We start from the raw sequence: 22,464 nt of genomic DNA, 5'->3' as shown, positions 1-22,464 counted from the left end.
CTTAGTAAAAGTAGCCACATTTCAAGTGCCCAACAGACACGGGGCTAGTGGCTACCACCTAGGGAAGGCAGCACAGTTAGAAAATGTTTCTATTCCATCGGACGCAGAAAAATTCCATTGGATGAGGCACCCAGAGATTCAAAGCTGGGGAGAGGTGTGGGGGGGGGGGGGATCGAGGAAGAAGCAGCTGGAAGTGGCAAGAAGGAGCAGAGAGGTTACTTCCCACTAGAGACCCCGTGCTAGCAGGTGTGGGGTCAAAAAGAAGCCTCCACTTGAGAGAGCTCTGAGGACAACAGCGGCCTCAGGGGAAGCCAGGTTGAGGGCAGCACAAGAAAGTGAGGGAGAACGGAAAGGAGTCGGAACACCAAGGGTTTGCCGATGAGGGATGTGAGTTTCTGGGGGCACAGGTACAGGGGCTGAGCCCTTGAAGAGGGATGAGAAGATGGACAGAAGGAGGGGTGAGAAGGGAACGTTGACCTGGGGGTCTCTGGCTTCCTGTGGTGACCCAATGAACAGGGATAGAGGGATAGTGGCCTCAGGGCACAGAGTAGGGCCAGGCTGTGAGTAGAGGTGGGGAACAGGACCCCTCTCTTCACTTCCACCGACTGGAGACCTGGAGGCCTGCAAAGGGAGATTTTCTTTTTATTGTAATACAGTTTCAAAATGATAGAATAGGGGCGCCTGGGTGCCGCAGTCGGTTAAGCGTCCGACTTCAGCCAGGTCACGATCTCGCAGTCTGCGAGTTCGAGCCCCGCGTCAGGCTCTGGGCTGATGGCTCAGAGCCTGGAGCCTGTTTCCGATTCTGTGTCTCCCTCTCTCTGCCCCTCCCCCGTTCATGCTCTATCTCTCTCTGTCCCAAAAATAAATAAACGTTGAAAAAAAAAATTTAAAAAAAAAAAACAACAAAATGATAGAATAGCCCACGGAATCTCCATAGATGTAGCTATATGGTGAGACTACATGTAAAAAAGAGAGAGATACCTGTATCTGTATATATAATATATATGTTATTATTACTTTGAACAGTTTGAGAGTAAGTTGAAGACGTTATGTCCCTTTGCTGCCCCCCATTCCAGCTCTGGAATCACCCATTCCTCCCCGGTTCCCTGCTTCCTTTTCACGGACAACGATATTTAGAAGTCAAGGTTTGGACTATTGATGTTTTCAGTGCTTCTAGGCTCTCTCAATGAACAGAGCTAGGAAAGAATCTGTCTGTGTGTCTATCTGTCTATCTATCCATCCATCCATCCATCCATTCATCCGTCCATCCACCTTACAATCTAGGAGCTCATTACTGACACTTCCAGTCCCAATCCAGCAACACAGGGTTTCTTCTAGTTTTCTCCTTTTCCATATTTATAACTTTTTCCTTCTGTATGAGAAACGGGGTTTTGGAGTTTAAGAGCAATGGGAAGCGGTTGGAGGCTTTTGAGCAGAGATGTGATGATGTGATCTGATACGTGTTATGAACCACAGCTCTGGGCTCTAAGGGGATGTGTTCATTTCCTAGGGCTGCCTTAGCAAAGTGCAACCAACTGGGGGGCTTAACACAACAGGGATTTGTTGTCTCAAGTTCTGGAACCTGGAAGCTCCAAACCAAGGTGTGAGCAGAGTCGTGCTCCCTCTGAAGTCTCTAGGGCGGACCTTGCCTTGCCTCTCCCTGCTTTCTGGTGGCCCCGGCAATCCTCAGTCTTCCTTGGCTTGTAGTTGTATCGCTCTAATCTCTGCCTTTGTCTTTGCCTGGTTCTCTTCCCTGTGTCTCTGTCTCCTCCCCTCTTCCTATAAGGACCCCGGTCGTTGCATTTAGAGCCGACCCTAAATCCAATATGATATCATTTTGATATCCTTAACGACTTACATCTGTGAATACACCTGCGAAGGCCCCTTTTCCGAATCAGGTCCATTCTGGGGTTCTGGATGGACACATTTGGGAGCCAAGTGTGAGTCAACCACTACAGGAGACGGGAGTTAAAGGGGATGAGAGCCCAGAACAGGGAGATGACAAGAAGAAAAGAGGTCAGGTGCAAGGTGCACTCTGGAGGTAGGACCTGGAGGGCACGCCTTGGACTGGTGGTGAGAAAGCTGCTTAAAGGAAGGGTTGAAGAACAGAACAGATGGAACTATTCTGGCTCATGTTTTTAAAGATTGTAGCAAAGCTGGGAGCACCTTTTTTGGTGATAACAAATACTTGCTTAACAAGCTTTCAATGTTTATTATATGCCAGGCCTTTACTAATTTCCTCAGAGAGGTGAAAGACAATCAAATAAAGTAAAATAAAATAAAATAAAATTCAATTTTTAAAAGTCGGGAAAAGGTAATTCAGGGCACTTAAACTTTAGCTCTCAAGAGATAAATACGTAACTAATCATAAGAAAAGGTTTAATACTACTACTACTACTACTAATAAACAAAACAATGTAGCTGATAAAAATTGCCTAAATTCCCGGCCTCCCGGAATCAAATGTGGATCACGCACTGCATTTCCAAGAACAGAGGATGGGAATCTTCAGGGGCGCCTGGGTGGCTCAGTCGGTTAAGCGTCCGACTTCGGCTCAGGTCGTGATCTCAGAGTTTGTGAGTTCGAGCCCCACGTCGGGCTCTGTGCTGACAGCTCGGAGCCTGCTTCGGATTCTGTGTCTCCCTCTCTCTCTCTCTCTGCCCTCCCCCCCTGCTCACGCTCTGTCTCTGTCTCTCAAAAATAAACTAAAAAAAAAGTTAAAAAAAAATTTTAAAAGATAGGATGGGAATATTCAGATGCCCAAAAGAATATTACGAGGATCAGGAGAAAGAAATAGAAAAAGAAGGCAGTCTCTCTCTGACTTTCTGAGCTGAAGAGTTGGGCAGGGACGGGACAGGATGGGAGATTTCAGAGCTCGGAACAGGAGGCGGAAAATGTGGGGACATTATCGCGCTTTAGTAATTGATGTCTGGTGGGGTGGATGGCTGCCCATTCACCCCGATATCATTCAGGATTGTTCTTGAGTTAAAAAATGGTGTGTTTACTATTAAAAAGTTGAAAACACAAAGGTCAAAGGAAAAGAGACACATTCCTCTAATGTGTTCCTCTAATAAACACATTAGAGGAAATGTGTTTATTTCCTCTAAAAAAGGGATATATAGGGGCGCCTGGGTGGCGCAGTCGGTTAAGCGTCCGACTTCAGCCAGGTCACGATCTCGCGGTCCGTGAGTTCGAGCCCCGCGTCAGGCTCTGGGCTGATGGCTCAGAGCCTGGAGCCTGCTTCCGATTCTGTGTCTCCCTCTCTCTCTGCCCCTCCCCTGTTCATGCTCTGTCTCTCTCTGTCCCAAAAATAAATAAAAAAAAATGTTTAAAAAAAAAATAAAAATAAAAATAAAAAAATAAAAAAGGGATATATATACACATGCATGGTATTTGTCGTATTATCTCTTACAAAGTTGGAATCTTGACTACGTCGCTCGCTGTCCTCTAAAACATTTTCAATGGCAGCACGATCAGACCATTATTGGTTTGCCCACCCCAACCCTCTTTGCTGGGCATCTCTGCTGTCTCCAATTTTCAATCTTGTGAGTATGATTAAATGACGGTGGAGGTCATCATGCTTTAGTGTTTGTGCTGTCGAACGAAGCAAGCACGTCGTCACTCACGTTTGACATACATAGCCACTGCGTCCTCACGGTGTTATCTCTTCGCGACCTTTTCAAACCATTTAACATTTCTAAAACAGAACAGATTTAAGAAGAGGAAAAACAACTCTCATTCAGCTTCCCCCGATCGTCCAAGCAGTCTCTGGCATTTAAGCTCCGTGCTCTAGGTGATCGAAAAAATATTCCCTGAGCATCTACTCAGCACTAAGAACGTTAAAAAAAAAAAAAAAGTTTATTTAGTTTTGAGAGAGAGACAGAGCGCGCGTGAGCAGGGGAGGGGCCGAGAGAGAGTGGGGACAGAGGATCTGAAGCGGGCTCTGCGCTGACAGCAGAGAGCCTCGCGCGGGGCCCGAACTCACAAACCGTGAGATCATGACCTGAGCCCAAGTCGGAGGCCTAACGAATGACTGAGGCACCCAGGTGCCACCATTCCATTTTTATTATAACTCTCTAACTAGACCTTGAAGCCCCCATTTTATAGCAGAGGAAACTGGAGTTCGGGAAGATGGGGTACTCGGCAAGGGCACAGCTAATACACGCCAGAACTGGGAGGTGAGGTCGGATCCTCTCAATTCCACAGCCAGAGCCCCACCCCCTGCGTGGCTCTTTGCTGTAGCCTCGTCCCGGAGCACTTGCTGTGCTCTGCTTCCTCCAAGGCTAACTACATCAAAGACATGCTTGAAGTGACTGAACGCGTGAGTGACAAATGAGCCATGTGTTTACAAGAGGGCAGAATCGGTATCTTGCAAAAGAACCCTGTGAGGGGAAAAAGGAACTTGGAAAGGAGAGACAAAGGAAGGAAAAGACACAGAGAGTGTTGGCCGTGGCTAATACCCAGGGCAACCTCGACCAGTTACTGAATAGGGGCCGGTCACTGTGCCATATCACGGAGTCCCCAGAAAAACCTTAGGGGACAGGTTCCGTGTTTATCCCTGTTCTGCAGCCCACCGAAGTCAAGTTCACTCAGCTAATGAGTAGAACCGCCAGGAACATAGTCACAGATGGAATGCTAGTGACTGGTTCTTGGGACAGGGCAGTGGAGGGTGGCATAGACCTTGTTGAGCAATATGCACTCAGGGGTAGAAGAATGAAGTTCGAGTTCCAGGTCTACCATTAACTGGGCTCCTGATTAGATCACTTAACCTCCCTGGGCCTGTTTCTTCATCTGTGAAACGAGGATCATGGCATTCTTGAACGCTCATACCTCATTTTTATGCATGTATCACATCCTGCCCAGAGCCTCGTATTCAGACCGTAGGGAGCTGGGACTACTCAAACTTCTGCCTACCAAGCTGGTTTTTCTCCATCGCTGGACTGAAAACTCTCATGTATGTTTGGCGCTCCCCTCACTGCCTTGCAGACACTGAAAACAACAATAACGACCGGTTAAATGGGCAAAGGAAGACTGGCGTTCTCCTTAATCGTGCGCACTTGGGCAAAGAGACCGTGAGAACTCACGGCCTTAGTTTATCCAGTGAAGGAGTGAAAGCCGTCCCCATGGCTGTCCTTGAATCACAAGGGTATTGGCTGGATGGAAGACGTAGATGAGCCCATGGGGAACTATGCTGGGCATCGCTGAGCCACTGGTGTAATCGCCCACACTTAGGGTATAAAGACCTATGGGACATCTAAGACAACAGAGGGAGAGGGAAGTCAAGGGAACATTCGCTGGGCACACCACAGCTTCCAAGCCCCCTCCTCGGTGCCCCAGGCTCTCTCTCACCCGCAGGATGAGCCTGAAAGGTGGACATCATTACGCACCCCCGCTCCCTGTTTTCAGATGGGAAGCCAGCAGTCGATCAAGGCTAACTAAGTAACTTATCCAATTGCCCAATTCCAAAGCCTAATCTGTTTCTCCAACACGGTACTGACGCAACAGGCTGTTCTACTTACCTTTGTCTCCACCAGAGAGCTGTCCTTCTAGAAAAACTTCCCTGCGTTCTTCTCAGAAAAGCCTAGAAAAATCCACCTGAGCCACCTGCAGGTGGAATGGTGTGTCTGTGCTAATGGTAAGAGCATCCTATGAGGGCTATGTCCACACTAGGCAATAAAGAGATCCCAAGGCCATCATTTGGGAGAGGCTAGAGGACAGCAGCCCAACTAGGCCAGCCTGGTCCTTCTGGTTCCCAAACTTGATGGGACTGTTCCCCCTTGTACAGACTCCAGCTGGCTCAATGCGTAACCAGTGCCGACTGCAGAAACCTTTCTGGACTAGGTAGCCAAAGCCAAATTCATAATTAGCTTGAGATTATGCCAAGCTGATAGTATTTCCTCCCTCGGCTTTATTCCCAGGAAGAGAGAGTATTCTTTATAACCTGGGTTCTTTCGGGATTCTGTCTATGAAGCACTTTTCGTAACCAGGGGGTATTTTAAAAGCAGTGGTCAAGGCACATAAACTTGCAATCGCTTAGCTGTAGATTTCAGAGACTTTGGGAGTGTGGGGACAGGCGGAGGAACCGAACGCGGGTTGTTAAATGCTGTTTCAGGCTGATGTATGGAAGGGAACAACTTTCCTTAGTGGGAGTGCTGTTGTATACCTTCCAGATATACCAAGGGACCAGATTCCACTGCTTTTGGTGGATTTCTCCTTATTTTTCTGTGTTAAAGACTGATTATAGGGAACTTGAGAGAATAACACAAGTCCATTCAAAACTGATGAGTACAGATGTTGCCTTTGAAAGCTGCAAATCAAAAGATTCCCCCTGGGGCAACATACTGTTGTCTTCATCTCTCTCTCTCTCTCTCCCTCTTCATTCTCTCTGTTCTTTTTTTTTTTTTTTCCTTTTCTTTAAGATGTAAGTTGTCCAACCAGATTTCTATTTACCTTTGAAATCCAATGCATCTGACTCAAATTCTGAGCTGTAGTAAATTGCTGATGACATTGGATTATCCTTCGCTGATAAGATAGGTTTGATAATTTTTTGATCTCTAAAAAACAATCAACAGAAGGGTGCCGACCCTTATGTATAATATGTAATCTCAGTCATGCCAAAAAGTCTATGCCTGTATTTACGAATATGCATTAAAAAATAACAAAGAGGGGGGCGCTTGAGTGGCTCGGTCAGTTAAGCGTCCAACTCTTGATCTCAGCTCAGGTCTGGAGCTCAGGGTCGTGAGTTCAAGCCCCACGATGGGCTCCATGCTGGGAGGTAGTGAAGACTACCTAAAAAGAAAAAAAAAAGGAAGAAAAAGAAGTAACAAAGAGAATGTTAACAGTGGTTATTTTGAGATCATGGAAATATAGGCAATTTTTTTACTTTCTTCTTTATACTTTACTGGTTTCCAAATCCTCTATACGCAGGATAGAATTACCTTGAGAAGCAGAAAAAAGTTAGTTGAAAAAAGTCATGCTATCTCTAGAACAGTAGTCATCAACCATTACAACTTCCGATGGTTAACAAGAAGCCCAAGCAAGATGTACAATAACCAGAAAGATTTTAGATTTTGAGTAGGAAGATTTTAAGTCAGACAAGGAACACTGGAGGCTCTCAACATTTTCTTTATCAGACGTCCGGGAGTTATTTTGTGTCTGACTTGTCTTTAATTCCATGAAACAAGCTTGTTAGAGGAAACCATACTTACAGAAAGAATGGTGCCATGAGCAAAAGTTGGGAACACCTCTAAATGTGTTGCCCAGTCTCTAAGAAGCCAGGTCAGTGGCTCTGAATGTTATCTGAAATGGAAAACATGCTTTCTTCCCCAGAGTTACGACCCCGTCCTGCAGGCTTGCTGGGAGCAAGGCAAAGGACCCTCGGTCCCACGCGTAGCTTTGCCATTAGCCAGTGACACGACACCCAGCAATTCATGCAACTTGTGGGGCAACCTTACTCTTCTCTGTACTTAGGGTTTGCCCCCAGCTCTACAGTTCTGTTTTGCCTAGCTGGAAAGAATGGCATCACGGGGTCAAGTCCAAGATTGGAGACCCCAGGTTCAACGTGCAACCAGGCCACTCCTTCGCTTGGAATCACCATTTAACCTCCCTGTGCCCATGGCGTTTCCTCATCCCTTGGTTTCAGGTGTCCACCCTCGGGAAGATGTTGCAAGGACTGACTAATGCACACGAGTGTCCCAATAACGATGATGCACGGCGCAGGTGTTGGGAGTTCCGAACCGCCAGTTCCAAACCCACAACAGGATTGCAGTGCGAGCATGTTGTGATCTTAGAAGCCACCTTTCTGTTCCGCATCTGGGGCTTCTCGTGCCAGCATCTGGAGTTACACCTTCCCTTCCCTTCCGAAGACCCGAAAGCATTCTCGGCAATAGGATGACAGTCCCCCTAGTTTGATCTAGGAAGGCACAGTTCATTCTCCAGGAAGCCACCAAATCTTCTTCAACACCCGCCCCCCCCTCCCAAAAAAAAAAAAAAAACCTCATTCTGAGATTTTTATCTTTCCCAGAAACCACCAAAAACGTCGCCCACAGGGAAGGCTACACTAAAGTTTCCTCCATTACCCCAGAGGAAATGAAGTCGGGGTTTTCTTGTTTTGTTTAACATTCAGACGTTAATTTCCGGGGGGGGGGGTGGTTCCTTGTCTTGTTTCAAACAGCACGGATCACGACCCCACATCCTGGTACTCAGACTCTGAGTTTTAAACCCCTCCAAAATCCAGGGCAGCTTTGAAGGGGGTAAGGTGAGGTGGGCGCGCCTGGCAGTGGGGAGTTTCCCTGGCAACCAGCGGCAAGCTCACGCCCACAAGCCCAGGAAGGTCTGGGCCTCTGTCCAGGTGTGCTCCAAAACACACGTGGACCTGTGGCGTTTCTTCCCACAGATCGGGCCTCTTCGCCGCGGGATTCCCGAGCCCCCGTGCTCGGTCATCGCCGGGTGGGGGCGGGAGTCCCGAGTACTTCGCGCCACCTGCTTCGCTCGGTCTGGCACGTCCCGCGCGCTCCGCTACGTTGTGCACTGCAGACCCCGCCCGAGGCTCCCCCCGGATCCCGCCCCGACCCACCTGGGCGGGGGGGCCGGGGGGGGGGGGCGACCCAGGGCCCCGGCGGCCCGGGACGCGCGCGGGCCGCAGCCGGGCCCCCGCGGGAGGCGGGCGGCCGGGTATGCAAATACCCGAGGGGCGGGCGGGGGCCGCCTCCCGCTCCGGATAAAAGCTCGGGGCGGGGCGCCGCGCAGAAGCCGCTGCCTCCCGGGAGCCGGCCGTGCGCTCCGGCCCCGTGCCCGTCCCCAGCACGCCCGCGCGGCCGCCGGCTCCCGGTAAGAGGACGCGCGGCGGGTCGGGGACGCGGGGCGGCGGCGGGAGAGGCGGCGCCGAGACCCGGGGGACCGGGGCGGGCCGCCCCGCGCACGCGGGTCCGCCGTCCCGGGCCGCGCTTTCCCGGTGGGAGCCAGAGAACCAGCGCCTCCGCGGCGCCCTCCCCGGGGCCGGGCAGGTGGCATCTCCCCAGCTTCTGCGCCGGGCCAGTTTGTCCCCAGGCCATCGGCGGTCAAGACCGAGAGGAACTGCGTCCGTTGTGCCCGGAGTTAGGAGGGACCGGGGGGTACCTTGGAGTGGAGTGAGATGTGGGTCAAAAGGAAAAACTTCCAGGCCGGGGCTCTGGCTGGCCGTCGCCTGTTTCTCCCTAGCCTTCCGGAGACGCTTCGCGAGGCGATGGGAAGGGAGGCACGGGCCGAGGGGACAGAGGTGTGGGCGTGTGCACGTTTGAATGAGCGGAACGAATCGACTTTGCAAGCGGCAGGCGCTGGACAGAAACTGCCAGGCCCAGCACGATGCCCGCCTCTGCAGAGCGCACACCTGGGCTGGTGGAAGATGACTTTAGTCGTCCCCCCGCCCCCACCCGGCCTTTTTTTGCTTATTTGGGAACGAGGGGGAGCTCTTCTGAAGTCTTACTTTTAAGGCTAGCACCATTCTGAAGGCCGGTCAGTAAACGATCTGGGGTTTGCCCAAGCCTCCTGTTGTGAAAACGCCACCTTGTCTCATTCCTGCCTTCGCTTCGTCCAGAAAGTACAATGTGGAAAGGAGGAAACTATTTCAGGAGGCCCCAGCCTGGCTGGCTGGCTGTCCACCCCCCTCACCCCCGTTTGTATTCTGATGTCAGGAGAGAGGGGAGTCAAAGGACCGGGAATCTTGCTGTCCCCATCCCTCCCCCCAACCCTTAAAAGCAGTCAGAGCCACCCTAGGGATGGTTTGGGAGTCTCTGTGGAGACCTGAGGGCTTTCCAGCTGAAGACTTTGCGGTCTTTTCAAGTGAAGATAAGAGCACTGCAGATCAGCAAGCACATGGGTGTCCTTGGAACTAGAGAATCTGAATTGGAAGGTCGCGGGGGACAAAGAATGGGATATAGTAAAGGCAACACCTCCTGGAGAGGATTAATTCTGAGGCAAGGGAAGTGGTGAAGGAGTAGAGATATTTGACACTTCTCTCCTCCTGTTTCTGTTTGTGCACGTTGCTGTGGTTCTGGTCAGTAACTGGATAAAAGAGGTCCGGAAGCCATGTCGGAGTTTTGGTTAATTTCTGCCCCCGGCGACAAGGAGAACTTACAAGCCCTGGAGAGGATGAACACGGTCACCTCCAAGTCCAACCTGTCTTATAACACCAAATTCTCGATTCCTGACTTCAAGGTAAAGTTCCTGGGGAGAGAGGAAGGACATGATGGTTTGGGGTGGGTGGGTGTCTCCTGGGAAGCCAAGGAGAAAATAACAGGTCAAAGGCAGCAACGCTGAGGATCAGCCTGGGGGGGGGGGACGATGCACAGGGAAGTCAGTGGTCTGGATGGGACTTCGTGCCACAGCCCAGAGTTAATTGTGGTTCCTATGGACCCCAAAACACAGGACAGAATGAACAGGGAGAGAAGGGTGTGGGTAGCAGTGTCTTCAAAAAAAAAAAAAAAAAAAAAGAAAAATGGGGAGAGTGTTTGTCTTCGACATCCAAGAAGCCCCACAATACAGTTGAAATGTACAGGCGTGGAGAGCTTCGGTCTTGATTGTGCTCTTGAACTGGAAGCAGGGTGGGAGATTCAGATGGAATCTGATGGAGAGGCAGGAAGGGAACTTAATGGTAACCGGGCCGATGGCAGGAAGACACGAGGCAGGGAAGTCTAAGGGTTCTTGCTGTGGAGAACAAAGTTAGACTCAAACAAATGTGAGAGAGGAACGAGGCGTGCAGTCTTTTTACTTCCGAAGAGTAGCCTTGTTGCAGCCTAAGATTGTAAGCTTCCAGAGAGAAGAGGCTTGAGGCATTTTTCAGTGACAGCTATGCAGATGCACTGTGGGTGCTGGGGGGATGGCCCTAACTGCCCAGTGGTAGCCGTTCTAGAAAACTGCCCTGTCCTCTTTTTCAGACCTCAGTCGGCCAGTCTACCAAAAGGGCTGCACCGTCAGCATCATTGGTGGCGCGACCCTATTTGCTAGCGTTTATCGAGCAGTATGTTGGGGGCCAGGCACTTTGAACACACCATCTGGAATGTTCACACGGTCCACGTTATAGATCAGGAAGGGCGGGGAAAGGAGACGAGGGTGGTAAATCTGGTAAGTGGCGGCACTGATTTCTGAATCCGTATGTTGCTGCCACTGTTTGCCTGGCGACCGGCGCTGTGGAGGTCGGGGAATTCAGCATCCACTTGCCGCTTACTCTTTGTAAGGCAATGTGTTAGACTGGAGGGAACAAAGATAAGAGGCAGGACCTCTGCCAAATATGGCTTAACATCAGGTCGCTTGAAAGAGAAGCAAACTGCACTTACTAGAGGTAGCTGTGCTTCATCATTTCCTAACTGCCTTTCTTAAGGTATTTCTCAAAGTATTTTTTTTTATATTAAAGTATACTTGACACGCAGTGTTAATCTTAATTACTTTTTAATGTCCGATGGGGGATTGGTAATCTGAACACAGAGTCTCTCCTTCTGATTCCGGGAAGAGACCTTTCAATACAGTTTTGGGCTGCGTAATAATTTTCACATTAAGAAATAGATCGTTATAAGTAATCTGAAAAGAGAAAGACTTGCAAGAATGATGAGGCGGGGGGAGGGGAGGAAGCTGCCTCCCCCCCCCCCCCCACTCCCGCAAGATCATTGTTAATAACAGCAAAGCAGAACAGAGACAGGGATTGGTTGGACATCTTGGAGAAGAAAAGCGTTTAGAGATGGTGACTTCTTGGGGCACCTGGGTGGCTCAGTCAGTTAAGCATCCGATGCTTGATTTCAGCTCAGGTCATGATCTCAGGGTCATGAGATCGAGGCCCGTGTTGGGCTCTGCGCCGACAGCACAGAGCCTGCTTGGGATTCTCTCGCTCTCTCCGCCCCTCCCCTGCTCACACGTGTGCATTCTTTCTCTCTCTCTTAAAAAATAAATAAATAAAAACTAAAAGAAAAAACAAATGGTAACTTCTTTAACTTGCTTTCTGGTACATTTCCTCCTCAGCGATGGGGATTGATCATGTGACCAGCAGACTGCCACTTTAAGAAGATAATGAGCTGGGGTCCCACAATGATACAGAAGTTGCTCCTTCCTGTGGCGGAAATGTAACAGTTCATCCTGTTGGCAGTAATAATAATAATAATAATAATAATAATAATAGCTAAACTTTAAAAATGAGAAAATATCCCCAATCCGCTGATTTCTCTTAAGAGCTCTTCCCAATTTCCAGTTTGGCCGTTGACCCAGAATAACTAAGGCAAGACGGAAGTCACAGAAGTCCCTGCACTGTTGTTGAAAGTGACCTACACCTTCCCTGCCATAAAGTGCGAGCCGCTAACGTCTTTGCAACCTTTCTAGGTGGGGACCTTGGATTCCCTTGTTGGCCTCTCTGATGAGCTGGGGAAACTCGATACCTTTGCTGAAAGGTAAACAATTTCTTATTTACTGCATACAAGTGAGAATTTGATGGTGTTGTCAAAGGACACAGCCTCTTGCTTTGCCTGAACCCGTGCTTGTCCAAACCCGATCCTAGAGGTCACATCAAGAACCAGTGTGGAGATGCCTGGGTGGCTCAGTCGGTTGAGCGTCAGACTCTTGATTTCGGCTCAGGTCATGATCTCATGGTTTGTGAGTTCGAGACCCGCAGGGGGCTCTGTGCTGGCAGTTCGGAGTCGGCTTGGATTCTGTCTCCCGTTCTCTCTGCCCCTCTCTCTTGCAAATAAAAATAAACTTAAAAAACATTATAAAAAAAGAGCCAGCGTGACTCTGCAGGAGGGCCCCAGGTCAACAGCAACACTTGGGGTCCCTTGAATAGTTGTGTTGTTTTTTTTTTTTTCCCGGAGGCAGCAATACTGGGGGGGCTGCCTTCAAAAGGAAGAGGCTTCTGACATAAGGTGCTGAAACCTTTAGAAAAATAATTGATGCGGTTTCCCCTGCGGCTTTTACATTTTCAAGTTTTTTTGTTGGGTTTTGTTTTCGTGGTAATATTTGCTCAAAGTAAAACATTCAAAGTACAGAAGGAAGGCTAGCCAATTACATTAAGCTTTCCTCTCATCTGGCTTCCTCTTTCCTGTTTTCCTCATTTCCTTCTTTTGAGGCAACATTATTATAATCTTTAGGAGCACCTTCTGGAGACAGCCTGTACATGTGCAAGCAAATACCAAAAACAGTTTTACACAAATGACTGCATATATCCTGCACCTTGCTTTCCTCGCTTAATCACGTATCTTAGAGATAGAGGTGTTTTGGTTTTTTTTTTTTTTAATGTTTCTTTATTTTTGAGAGAGAGAGAGACACAGTGTGAGCTGGGGAGGGGCAGAGAGAGAGGGAGACACAGAATCCGAAGCAGGCTCCGGACTCCGAGCCATTAGCACAGAGCCCGATGTGGGGCTTAGACCTACGAACCGCGAGATCACGACCTGAGCCGAAGTCGGACGTTTAACCGACTAAGCCACCCAGGCGCCCCGCTTAGAGATAGTTTCATGTCAGTCCACAGCTGGGTTTCTCTACTGGCTGTATTAGCCCTAATTTACTTGACGTGCCCTAATTTACTTGTATTTCCCTATTGATGGAGTCTTCTGGTCTTTTGCTATTACAACCAATGCCGTCTTGATGGTCCTTTTGTCTGCTTCTTTGCGCACCCGTGGGAGCGGGTCATTACAAGTTGAAACGCCGGGTCAAAGAGTATTTGCATGCAACGTTGTACACATATGCCCACATCCCTTCTCCAAGGAATTGTTCCCTATCCACACTCCCACCAAAAGTACATGAAGATATCTTAAAGTCTTCAAGGCATTTATTTATTTATTTTTTAATTGCTACAAACCCGGTACATAAGCATTAGAAAATATATATGGATCACAGAAAAGCGTGAAAACAAAAATACAGATCACCAGGAGTTATGCCATTCAGAGAAAACCACTGTGATGTTATATCGTATTTGCAGTGGGTACATCCATCCAGTTTTTTTCTACCCGTGTTATTTACGCATGCGTATATTAGTAACAGTGACATCATATTATATGTGTTTGTAACTTGCTCTTCATATCTTAAACTTTTTTTTTTTAATTTTCTTAATGTTTATTTTTGAGACAGACAGATTCTAAGCAGGGGAGAGGCAGACACAGAATCCAAAGCAGGCTCCAGGCTTCGGGCTGTCGGCACGGAGTCCGATGCAGGACTCGAACTCACCAGCCGTGAGACCATGACCTGAGCCGAAGTCAGACGATTAACCGACTGGGCCACCCAGGCACCCCATTCACATCTTATACTTTGGCTCTCGCCATTAACTCTTCCACTGTAGCGTTACGTCATAGAGATTTGCCATAATTTGTTTATTTGGGTGTTTTAAAATAATAATAATCCCTAGTTTGGGTGAAACTGAAAACATGTTGCTTACCAGAGGTTCTCATTTAATTGAAGAAGAATGCAGGGCCGCCGGGGTGGCTCAGTCAGTTAGTTGAGAGAACGACTCTTGATTTCGGCTCAGGTCATATCCCAGTGTCGTGGGATCAAGCCCCATGTGTGGCTCTGTGCTGAGTGTGGAGTCTGCTTAAGGTTCTCTCTCTCTCTCTCTCTCTCTCTCTCTCTCTCCCCCCCACCCCACTTCCTAGCTTGCATGTTCTCTCTCTCTCTCTAAAAAAAAAAGGAAGACAAGAAAAAGAATACAGATGCAGTAGATGAGGAAAATGGTCCATGACGGCCAGGTCCTGACTAGGACACAGACCCAGAGCCAGCCCCCCCCCCCCGCTGGATCTCACCACCTCCACAGAGGGTTTCAGATCCTCAGGGCCTGTCAACATTGCTGTTTTGTCTTTTCAGTGCGACGGTGATGTGACATGTCACCGCTTTGTTTTAACACGTTGAAAAAAAAAAATTGTTTAATTTATTTTGAGAGCAAGAGAGGCAGAGAGGGAATTCCAATGGTGAGATCGTGACCGAGCCGGAATCGAGTCAGATGCTTAACCGACTGAGCCCCCCAGGCGCCCCCCTCCGCATTTTTATAGGAGTCCTACTGATCTTTGTCTGCGTCCCGTCCTGGTTCTCTTCTGGTTTTCTGCTTCTGTTGCGGCTCACCCACCCCTTGCCTGAGAGTGGAAATCAGCCTTTGTTGGTAACGTTTTGCTACATGGAGGATGTTGCTCTGACCACCTAAAGGCAGCCCTTGTCCCCAAGTAGTTGGCAGCACGGAGTCTTTGAAAAAGAAAACAAACCTTTGGCTTTCTCATCTGTAAGATGGGATAGTACGGAACATCTCTGCTTCCATAGAAGAATGAAAGGGAGTGAAATCATGTTAAATCAAATACTGTCAAATCCCAGGACAGGTTCTATGAAAAATGGACACCCCCCCCCCTCCGAAAGTGGCTTGATCCCTAAATATCAACTCCTTTCTTAGGCTGCTCTCCATAGGGAGGTGGGTCTGACAGACACCATGGAGGCCAGCCCACTGCCCTAGGCTGGCCATTGCTTTTAGTTTTCTCAGCAGCCCTGACAAACCACTTCATGAGGTTCTATAATGAGAAGTGGCAATATTGCCTTTAAGAAGAGAATTGTTTCCAGGCCTCCTGCAGAAGTGACAGCTAGTCAACATTTTTACCTTTCTAGACTTTTCTAGACCCTTCTAGATGTTTCTTTGCTACCAATTATCTGCCCTAGTGCAGGTCCTTAGCCTGTTTCTTACTCCCCAAAGCCTCCTCTAGCTCTAAAATTCTGTGATGCTGGATTTTCATTTCCACCTTCATTTCCTTTGTGTTTTGCTTTGTTTTTATTCGTGTTCTGTTCCACACCAACTGGTTGCACGGCTTGTTTGCGCGGGTGGCACAGCATGTGTTGAAGAAATAATATGAAAGTATGTGAGCAGGCAAGGTTAAGGCTATCATCGGGAACCAGAACCTATATGAATTAAGATGTTTTCTAAAAACAGGGCTAGGTGTGGTGAGAATTGACAGTCACTGTGTGTTGTTTCAGTCTTTTTCTTTGTGGGTACATGTTCTCAGGAGCCTTCCTACCGGCGAGAAAGGAAAATGGTGTGATCTGAGCCCCCTTTATTTCTAGCATTTACCTGGCCCGGGGGCCAAGGTACTTTGTCTCCGGAGTTAATACTGGAGCTTGGAGTCCAATAATGGGATACACTGACTGACAGGCTTCGGGGCTTTGAAATGCCCTACCTGATTCTTTAAAGAGTCCTCGAGTGTTATTAGCTAAATAAATGCTAGCTGGGTTTGTAGCTCAGGCAGCACAAACCTGTCGGCACTGCTTCTGGCCAGGAGAACAGAGGAGGGACAAGAGTTTTCAGGGTGTATTGTTTCCATATCCTTTTATTATTTATTTACTCGGGGCACTAGAGTGTTTTTCCATGTAGCTGGAAGGCAGGTTTCGCTTCCTGGCTTTTCTCTCTCCCTCTCTCCTTTTGTTTTGTTTTGTTTGTTTGTTTGATTTGTTCCTCCATGGTGACTTTGTTAATTTACTCTGTATTTACCCTGTAATTCGGGAACATTTGAGAAACCAAATGATTCCATCTTGAAAAAAGGCGCCCCCCCCACCCCCCATTAGCAGTTGTTTTGAGCTCTTCCCAGTGTCTTAGCTTGCTTCGCGATGCTGATTGAAATATTGCATTTCACAGGTGCTTAGACACCCGTATATACCTCCTGCATTTCTGTGGTACATTGGTGACTGTCACTCGCCCCTGAGCACAGTACCTACCTGTGGTATAGCTGGTGGCTTTTCTTTACCCGTGTGGTTCCATGAAGTTGACTAAGGGTTAGCTCAAAGATGTGGATCGAAGATTACGTATCTGAGTGTGGATGTCTGCTGAATGATGCAGATCTTAAGGAGTGGGTTCTTCTAAGGGCATTCTAGAAAGCTGGTTTGTTTGTTTTTTTTAATTTTTTTTTTTTTAACGTTTTATTTTGGAGACAGGGAGAGACAGAGCATGAGCAGGGGAGGGGCGGAGAGAGAGGGAGACACAGAATCCGAAACAGGCTCCAGGCTCTGAGCCATCAGCAGAGAGCCCGACGAGGGGCTCGAACCCACGGACTGTGAGATCATGACCTGAGCCGAAGTCGGACGCTTAACCGACTGAGCCACCCAGGCGCCCTTGAGGGCATTCTACAGAGAAGCAAGGGGCACCTGGGTGGCTCAGTTGGTTAAGTGTCTGACTCTAGATTTCAGCTCAGGTCATAATCTCACGGTGTGCGAGTTCGAGCCCCGTGTCAGGCTCTGCGCTGACAGCTGTGAAGCCTACCTGGGATCTGTCTGTCTCTCTCTTCTCTCTGCCCCTCCCCACTCATGCTCGCTCGCTCTCTCTCTCTCTCTCTCTCTCTCTCAAAATAAATAAACTTAGGAAAAAAACCCATTTTTTTAATAAAGAGAAGCAAAATATAAGTTAAAAAATTACCCTGGCCGCGTGACATTTCTTCAAGTCACTGGACAAATATCAACTGAACACCTTTTAATGATCTGGACTCCTATGATCTGTCACAGTCCTAACCGGATGTGTTCGCTGTTCAGCTCTTAATGACTGTTTCCGACCTCCCCCTCCTTGTAAACCCCCAGTAGTACCCACTCATGCTGCTCAGCTCCCCCAGACTCTCCTCCCCACCCCTGCTTTCAGACGTGCTGACCGACCCTGTCCTAATACAACCAGGCGCACCCCTGCGTCACAGCACTTAACCACAGCGCGCTGTAAGGTCCCTGAGGCTGGTCACTGGTACACGTAGCTCCCTGCACCTGTAATGTTCTAGGCCCTCAAAACCAGCTGAATGAATGAATGGAAGAAAGAATCCTGAAATATCAGAGCTGCACGGAGACCCCGAGAGAGCTAATCTAACCCCTTCATGTTCCAGATGAGGCAACGTGCCCAGAAAGATGCTCTTAGAAAGAGCTTGGGTGGGCTCAGGGCAGCAGAGAAGGAATAGAGCCTTGACCCAGATTCACCAGTCAATCATCATGATGTTTTTTAAATACAACATTTAAAAATGTCTTGCTCATTGACATTTCACAAACTATTATATTTACACATTTAAAAAAATGAGGGGGCGCCTGGGTGGCTCAGTTGGTTAAGCGTCCAACTTCCGCTCAGGTCGTGATCTCATGGTTTATGGGTTCGAGCCCCGCATCGGGCTCTGTGCTGGCAGCTCAGAGCCTGGAGCCTGCTTCGGATTCTGTGTCTCCTTCTCTCTCTGCCCCTCCCTCGCTCATTCTCTTTCTCTCTCTCAAAAATAAATATTAATTTTTTTAAAATAGAATGATCTAGAAAGGTACAAAAAGAAAATTCCAGCTTACCCCTGTCCCTCTCCCCAGAGGCAATCATTATGAGGATTTTGTATGGTTCCTTCCTTGGTAAAACAAAACAAAAAATACACGTATGTTCAGGCTCTAGCCCTAATATTTGTAAACTTTGAAGACCTTATTTTGAGGTATCTATTAAGTACAGGATTTTAAACTTAGATATGTCCCAAGCATTTAGGACAGAACCTATCACGTGGTTAGTGCAACAATCCTACTGATAATTTATTTAAGATTACGCTGAGGGGTACCTGGGTGGCTTAGTTGGTGAAGCGTCTGACTTCGGCTCAGGTCATGATCTCACGATCCGTGGGTTCCAGCCCTGCGTGGGCTCTGTGCTGACAGCTCAGAGCCTGGAGCCTGCTTTGGATTCTGTGTCTCCCTCTCTCTCTCTGCACCCCCCCCCCCCGCTTGTGCTCTGTCTCTCTCTCTCTCAAAAATAAATATGAAAAAAATTTTTTTTAATGATACAAAAGAGATTACACTGAAATTATGGGAGATTAACATTCTTATCATTTTGTGTACTTCTATGAACACAGTACATCTTTCAATTGACTGAACTCCTTTTTTTTCGTCCTCTGGTAGAGAACTTTCATGTTTCATTCAGTAAAATTCCTGCACAGTATCTCATTGATTACTTTCCTCCAAATTTTGCTTTTTATTTAGTTCCTATTAGAAATCTTTTCTCTAAATGTTTACGATTTATAAATTGGGATTTTCATGTATTAATTTGACGGCCCACAAATGCCCTGAACTTCCTTATTGAGAGCTAAGGTAAGGTGCAAAGGAGTCTAGCTCCAGAATCCTCAATTTTTTTTTCAACATTTTTTATTTATTTTGGGACAGAGAGAGACAGAGCATGAACAGGGGAGGGGCAGAGAGAGAGGGAGACACAGAATCAGAAACAGGCTCCAGGCTCCGAGCCATCAGCCCAGAGCCTGACGCGGGGCTCGAACTCACGGACCGCGAGATCGTGACCTGGCTGAAGTCAGACGCTTAACCGACTGCGCCACCCAGGCGCCCCCAGAATCCTCAATTTTAAAAAAAATTTTTTTTAATGTTATTTATTTTTGAGAGAGAGACAGAAAGACAGAGAACGAGTGGGGGAGGGGCAGAGAGAGAGGGAGACACAGAATCCAAAGCAGGCTCCAGGCTCAGCACAGCGCCTGACGCGGGGCTCGAACCCACAAACTGCGAGATCATGAACTGAGCTGAAGTTGGACGCTTAACCGACTGACCCACCCAGGAGCCCCCAGAATCCCCCATTTTTTTTTAAAAAAAAAGTTTACTTTATTTTTGAGAGAGGGAGAGACAGGCAGAGAGAGAGAGAGAGAGGCAGAGAGAGAGAATCCCAAGCCGGCTTCATGCTTGGGAAGGAGGAGTCAGTGAGGAGCCCAACACGAGGCTCGAACTCACGACCCTGGGATCATGACCTAAGCTGAAATGAAGAATCGGGCGCTCAATTGATGGTGCCCCCAGAGTCCTTATTTTTAACACAAAATTAAGATTGGTCTGTTGTGTGACAGCACAGAATCACAAAGCCACATTAGTGTCGGAATGATGATGGCTCTGTAAAAAGAATTCGGAAGAGTTCTCTGTTCTCCATCCTCACTACACTGTACACATGGGGCCTTGAGCTCTTGAGAGGTGGCTAGTTTGGAATGAGATGGGTAAAGTATAAAACATCAGATTTCAAAGACTTAGTACCAAAAAAAAAAAAAAAAAGGAAAATCTCAATAAACATTTTATGCTCGTTACCTGTTGAAACAACCATGTTTGGGACAGCGGGTTCCATAAAATATATTATTAAAATTAGTTTCACTGTTATTTTTTTAACAGGGCTACTAGAAGATTTTAAATTACATACGTGGCTCCATTATATTTCTATTAGACAGCATTGGGCTAGAATTCTAGACAGTGCTTCTCAAACAGACAGGTGAATGCCCTGGGGATCTTGGGAAAATGCAGATTCTGACTCAGTGGGTCTGGGCTGAGCCTGGGATTTAGCATTTCTTTCTTTCTTTCTTTCTTTCTTTCTTTCTTTCTTTCTTTCTTTCTTTCTATGTTTATTTATTTTTCAGAGAGAGAGAGAGAGAGAGAGAGAGAGAGAACAAGCAGAGGGGTGCAGAGAGAGGGAGATACAGACTCCTAAGCAGTCTCCAGGCTCTGAGCTGTCAGCACAGAGCCCAACACAGGGATCGAACTCACGAACCGTGAGATCATGACCCCAGCTGAAGTCGGATGCTTAACCGACTGAGCCACCCAGGAGCCCCTGGGATTCAACATTTCTTACAAGCTCTGCAGTCATACTGTGCTGCTGGGTTGCAGACCACACTTGGCATGTCACTTCCAGACACTGAAATCAGTGGCTCTTAAACTGCCGGGTGCATCAGACTCATCTGGAAAGTTTGCTAAGAGATAGATTCCTGGGGGCGCCTGGGCGGCTCGGCCAGTTAAGCATTCGACTTCAGCTGTAGTCATGACCTCGCGGTTTGTGGGTTCAAGCCCTGCATCGGGCTCTGGGCTGACAGCTCAGAGCCTGGAGCCTGCTTCGGATTCTGTGTCTCCCCCTCTCTCTGCCCCTCCCCCGCTTGCAGTCTGCCTCTCTCTCTGTCAAAAATCAACATTGAGAAGAAAGGAAGGAAGAAAAGGAAGGAAGGAAGGAAGGAAGGAAGGAAGGAAGGAAGGAAGAAATAGATGACTGACTCCTCCAGAATTTCTGAGTCAGTAGGTCTAGGTGGGGCCCGAAAATCTGCATTTTCAGTGTGAAGTCAGTGCTGTTTCCATCTTCGGACATTCGAAGTGCTCTTGTGACCTCATATCTTGCTGCTTTTTCTGAGCGTTCCGCGGTTGCCTGGTTCTCTTGTTCTCATTGTATCGAGAGCACTGGGCTGAGCCTGGGATTCAGGCTCAACGTACGTGTGTGTAGAAACGACAGTTACCAATGATTTTCATACCTGCTGTGTCCACGTGTTCATACAGGGCGCGGTTTGCTGTTCTTGCCGGATGCAAAAAAGCTCTGACACTGGGGCCTCCGCCGAGGGCTGCACTTGATGTCCCGTGTGCTTCTGTTTGTGTTGTTTTTGGTCTTGAGTTCTCCACCACCCTGTTCTGGCAGGTGCCGTTCACGGATCGCTCGCTGGGTGCCAGGCACCGTTATCGGGCACTGCTCAGTTCTCTATTTCTTGTGAAATCTTCACCACAGCCCTGCGGACGGCGTGACTATCCTCCCGTTATAGACGAGAATATTGACGCACACGGAGTGGAGTTGTGTGTGCAACGTCACGTGGCTGATGAGTGTCAGGCCTGAGCCCCGTGCACCTGCTTCTCTGCCTGCCCCAGCCAGAGGCTTTGGCACGTGGCTCGGTTAGCTTCCCCCCTGCCTGCCCTGCCTTTATCCCTTCCTCGGGGGCCCTGCTGTGGCGATCTCTGCTTTGCCTGAGGTGGCCCAGTACCTGACAGTCCCCGCCCCCACCCCCCAGCTCCTGGGAGCTCTCACCAAACCAGAAGTCCGGCCAGCAGGGAAGGAAGGAATGCCGGCTGGCCGCTTTGTGTGCAGCAGGCCTGGGGTCAGGGTCAGCCTGAGGCAACATTGTGAAATCCACAAAATAATCCTTTGGAGGCTAACTTTAGTAGAAGGCGCTTACTTGCATCTCGGATCTCTCCCGATCCTGGGATCCTAGGGCTCCACTGTCCTCCGGACCTCAGCCCAACCACGTTCACCCTGTGCTCTGAGTTGGCTCGTCACACCTTGCGTAGATGGCAGTCACTTACACTCCCCTGATGTTCAAGGGCTGGAGGGGCAAGTTAAAAAAAAAATTGTTTTAACACTTATTCATTTTTGAGAGACAGAGAGCGCAAGTTGGGGTGGGGCGGAGAGAGAGGGAGACACAGAATCCGAAACAGGCTCCAGCCTCTGTGCTGTCAGCACAGAGCCCGACGCGGGGCTCGAACTCGTGAACCTTGAGATCGTGACCTGAGCTGAAGCCAGACGCTCCACCGACTGAGCCACCCAGGGCCCCAACCCTGTTCGATCTTAACGCATTTCTAGGAAGCTGATCTCAAGACCAGGGACTCTAAATGGAGATTAAAAAGTTTATAATAAAAATTTTTTTTTTCTGAGCAGGTAATACATTCACATGCATCAAAGATAAAAACAGTGAGAAGTCTCCCTTGCACTCTCCCCCCTGGGTGAC

At 48.4% G+C, this 22,464-nt stretch overlaps 1 protein-coding gene across 11 annotated transcripts in view; it reads left to right on the top strand.

Moving 5' to 3' along the window:
* The first annotated feature begins 8,745 nt into the window (after positions 1 to 8,745).
* ATP6V1C2 (ATPase H+ transporting V1 subunit C2) overlaps positions 8,746 to 22,464 on the top strand; it is a 61,613-nt gene continuing 47,894 nt past the window's right edge. For 8 of the 11 annotated variants that reach the window (XM_043604538.1, XM_043604530.1, XM_043604531.1 and 5 more), the window contains exons 1-3: positions 8,750 to 8,827; positions 10,037 to 10,192; positions 12,341 to 12,408. In XM_043604538.1, the coding sequence (XP_043460473.1) occupies positions 10,064 to 10,192; positions 12,341 to 12,408 (197 nt within the window). In that variant the 5' untranslated portion in view covers positions 8,750 to 8,827; positions 10,037 to 10,063. Of the gene's footprint in view, positions 8,828 to 10,036; positions 10,193 to 12,340; positions 12,409 to 22,464 lie in introns of those variants that run through there. The other 3 variants (XM_043604534.1, XM_043604533.1, XM_043604537.1) reach the window with 2 other exon arrangements.

This window comes from Prionailurus bengalensis, chromosome A3, assembly GCF_016509475.1.
Source record: "Prionailurus bengalensis isolate Pbe53 chromosome A3, Fcat_Pben_1.1_paternal_pri, whole genome shotgun sequence".
Lineage (NCBI taxonomy): Eukaryota > Metazoa > Chordata > Mammalia > Carnivora > Felidae > Prionailurus > Prionailurus bengalensis.
This window is presented reverse-complemented; position numbering and strand designations above follow the sequence as displayed.